We start from the raw sequence: 2372 nt of genomic DNA, 5'->3' as shown, positions 1-2372 counted from the left end.
ACACACGAGTGGTTGGAAAATCGGAATCAATTGTAATTAACACAACTAGTTAATTAATTAATTAACCTAACATTATTTATTATATGCAGTTGAGAGCCCAGCTAAATCGGCCGTTTTTAAATCCGTGAATTGGAACATGTTTAGCTCTTACAGCACAATAGAATTATTTATGGATGGTGTCGTGACATTATGTATTCTCTCGAATAATAATAGTTTATGCTCTAGAAATAAAAGGAATTAATACTCCTATTACATTTATTGCTTTATGCCCACTTATTGAGAATGATGCAAGCATCATGTCACACACAAAAACACTTGGTGTTAATTTGAAGAACAATTTGAGCTCCATTTACATTTTTCCTTTATTGAAGATTGAAAGGCAAGAACAATTCAACAAGATGATGGGCAGTGACTATAGAATTCCAATTGTAGTGTAATAATCATCATATATATCTCGATCATTCTCCGAATCTGATTGGTAAAATGCACAGTAGAAGTGGGATCTCTATCCATCAACAACGGCAAAACTGAACTTACAGAACATTTGCTTGCACCTCTTAAGAGCTTGTGATCTTCCAAGATTGCAAAACTATAGCTTCCATGAATTGCCTGTGTGGCTCTTGAAACCCGAACTTCAATGAAGTTCAAAGCAACTACATACAGCCTTAAAACATATGATGATACAAATTAAAATCCCACCACGGCTGTTCTGGATGATCATCTTGTCTCCACAATTTCCAAACTTTGACTCCCCAGCTTTTGCATTATTTTTGTTTTTCTCTATATGCCTCTATATACACTAGAAAGAAGAAAAATGAAAGAAAATAAAATTTGAATGAGAAGAAACTTCCTGATGAGCCCTAGTGAAAATTAAAAGAACCTCTAAAATGAATCACAAAGAGAAAAAAGTAAACAAGAATTTGATATAACTTGACATGAGCCGGACTCTTTTATTTATGCATCATATGGTGCCTCTGATATGCTTTCTAAATGGGGTCTCCACACACCAACACGGCCTCTTCTTCGATCTCTCTGGGTTGATATCTTTTCCGATAGAATCTCACTCAAATACTGATCAGAAATGAGAAGGTTTGTTGTCATTGAAATGGAGTCGGTACCGTGATGGGTCGAGTTGTTGCTTTCACTTCTGTTATTATTGCTTATCTCTCTTCTTTTCTTTCTCGTACCGGAACCTCTTGATGATCGAGAACTCTTGGATTCCTGTGCTGGTGGAGCTGGCATCAAAAAGTAAATCTTTCCACGTTGTAGCTCTGCATCTGGTGGGACTATAACAATCTTTGGAACAACCCCATCATCAGATGGTGCAGATGGCTTTTTCAAGATATGTTTTGGATATGCTTTCATGATCTCACAAGCTCGGACTGTTCCACTGATCTCTTCTACACGACCATTAGAGTGTACTATTCTGATTACATCAAGAGCTCCGCATGGTAGAATGCAAGAGATACAACACCTTATGGTGTCCTTCATGGCTAGTACTTTCTGTGTGATTCTACCACTCTCTCTCTCGCTACGAGTCTTTCATATTTGAGAGAGAGAATAAGAAAGGAGAGCTCTGTAGAAATTGAGGGGGATCAATATATGAAGAGAAAGAGAGAAAGAGAAAGAGATAAAGAAAGGTGAAAGAGAAGGGCCTTTTTTTTTTTTTTCCTTTTGTTATCTAACACAATAACAGTGAGAATCGGTCACTTAAAGTGGATTATGTACAAATGATGTTTTTTTTTTAATTATGTAGTCTCTTTTCTCACTTGCTTAGGATGAAATTCATGGCTTTAATAATTGCACCTCACTCTGTACTTTGCCTTTTGGATCCATCATACGGGGACCCTCCCCCTCCCCCCCCCCCCCCCCTTGCATTCACCAAGTTCGATAATTTTGAGTTCGGCTTGCAAGGCCGGGGGAGCTCATGGGTAAGGGCAACGCATGTTAGTACATACATGATCGGGACTGCCGAGTAAGCTACGACAAGACAGACCCTTCTGCGGAGGGGTGATCCAAGACATGCGTGTCAATCAAGATTTGAAATTTGGCAAGATACGACTGACTGAACTAGCCAGAGGGATTAGGTGGAGAGACTGCTAGGTGGGGTCGTTTTGGGAGAGAGTGGCAACTGGCAAGGCTCGGAGTGAGCTGGGTATGGGGTGAGTTAGGGCTTAGAGAAATCTTCTTTTGAGAAAAGGGGCCGTGATCTTTCTGCATCCCAAAACGAGATCATGTGGATTGTGGCTTTCATTGAAAAGTGAGGTTGTGGTGGACTTCTTTTACTCTATTTCTACTGTAGATTTTTAGTTTTGAGAAGTGCTTCGACCAAAGAGATGGTAAATTGTCTACTTGCCCTTGTGTCGAAGGAC

General features: G+C 39.5%; 1 protein-coding gene across 1 annotated transcript; it reads right to left on the bottom strand.

Moving 5' to 3' along the window:
- Nucleotides 1-299: 299 nt before the first annotated feature.
- On the bottom strand, nucleotides 300-1798 carry LOC133698971 (uncharacterized). The gene is made up of 2 exons (XM_062122082.1): nucleotides 931-1798; nucleotides 300-799 (listed from the first exon to the last, which is right to left on the bottom strand). The coding sequence occupies exon 1, from the start codon at nucleotides 1489-1491 to the stop codon at nucleotides 955-957; it is 537 nt and encodes a 178-aa protein (XP_061978066.1). The 5' UTR covers nucleotides 1492-1798; the 3' UTR covers nucleotides 300-799; nucleotides 931-954.
- Nucleotides 1799-2372: the final 574 nt, after the last annotated feature.

Source organism: Populus nigra, chromosome 7 (assembly GCF_951802175.1).
Source record: "Populus nigra chromosome 7, ddPopNigr1.1, whole genome shotgun sequence".
In the NCBI taxonomy this organism is placed as follows: Eukaryota; Viridiplantae; Streptophyta; class Magnoliopsida; order Malpighiales; family Salicaceae; genus Populus; species Populus nigra.
This window is presented reverse-complemented; position numbering and strand designations above follow the sequence as displayed.

What these genes read in the sequence shown, in the direction of transcription:
- LOC133698971 (XM_062122082.1), bottom strand. Translation starts at nt 1,491, where the DNA reads ATGAAGGACACCATAAGGTGTTGTATCTCTTGCATTCTACCATGCGGA.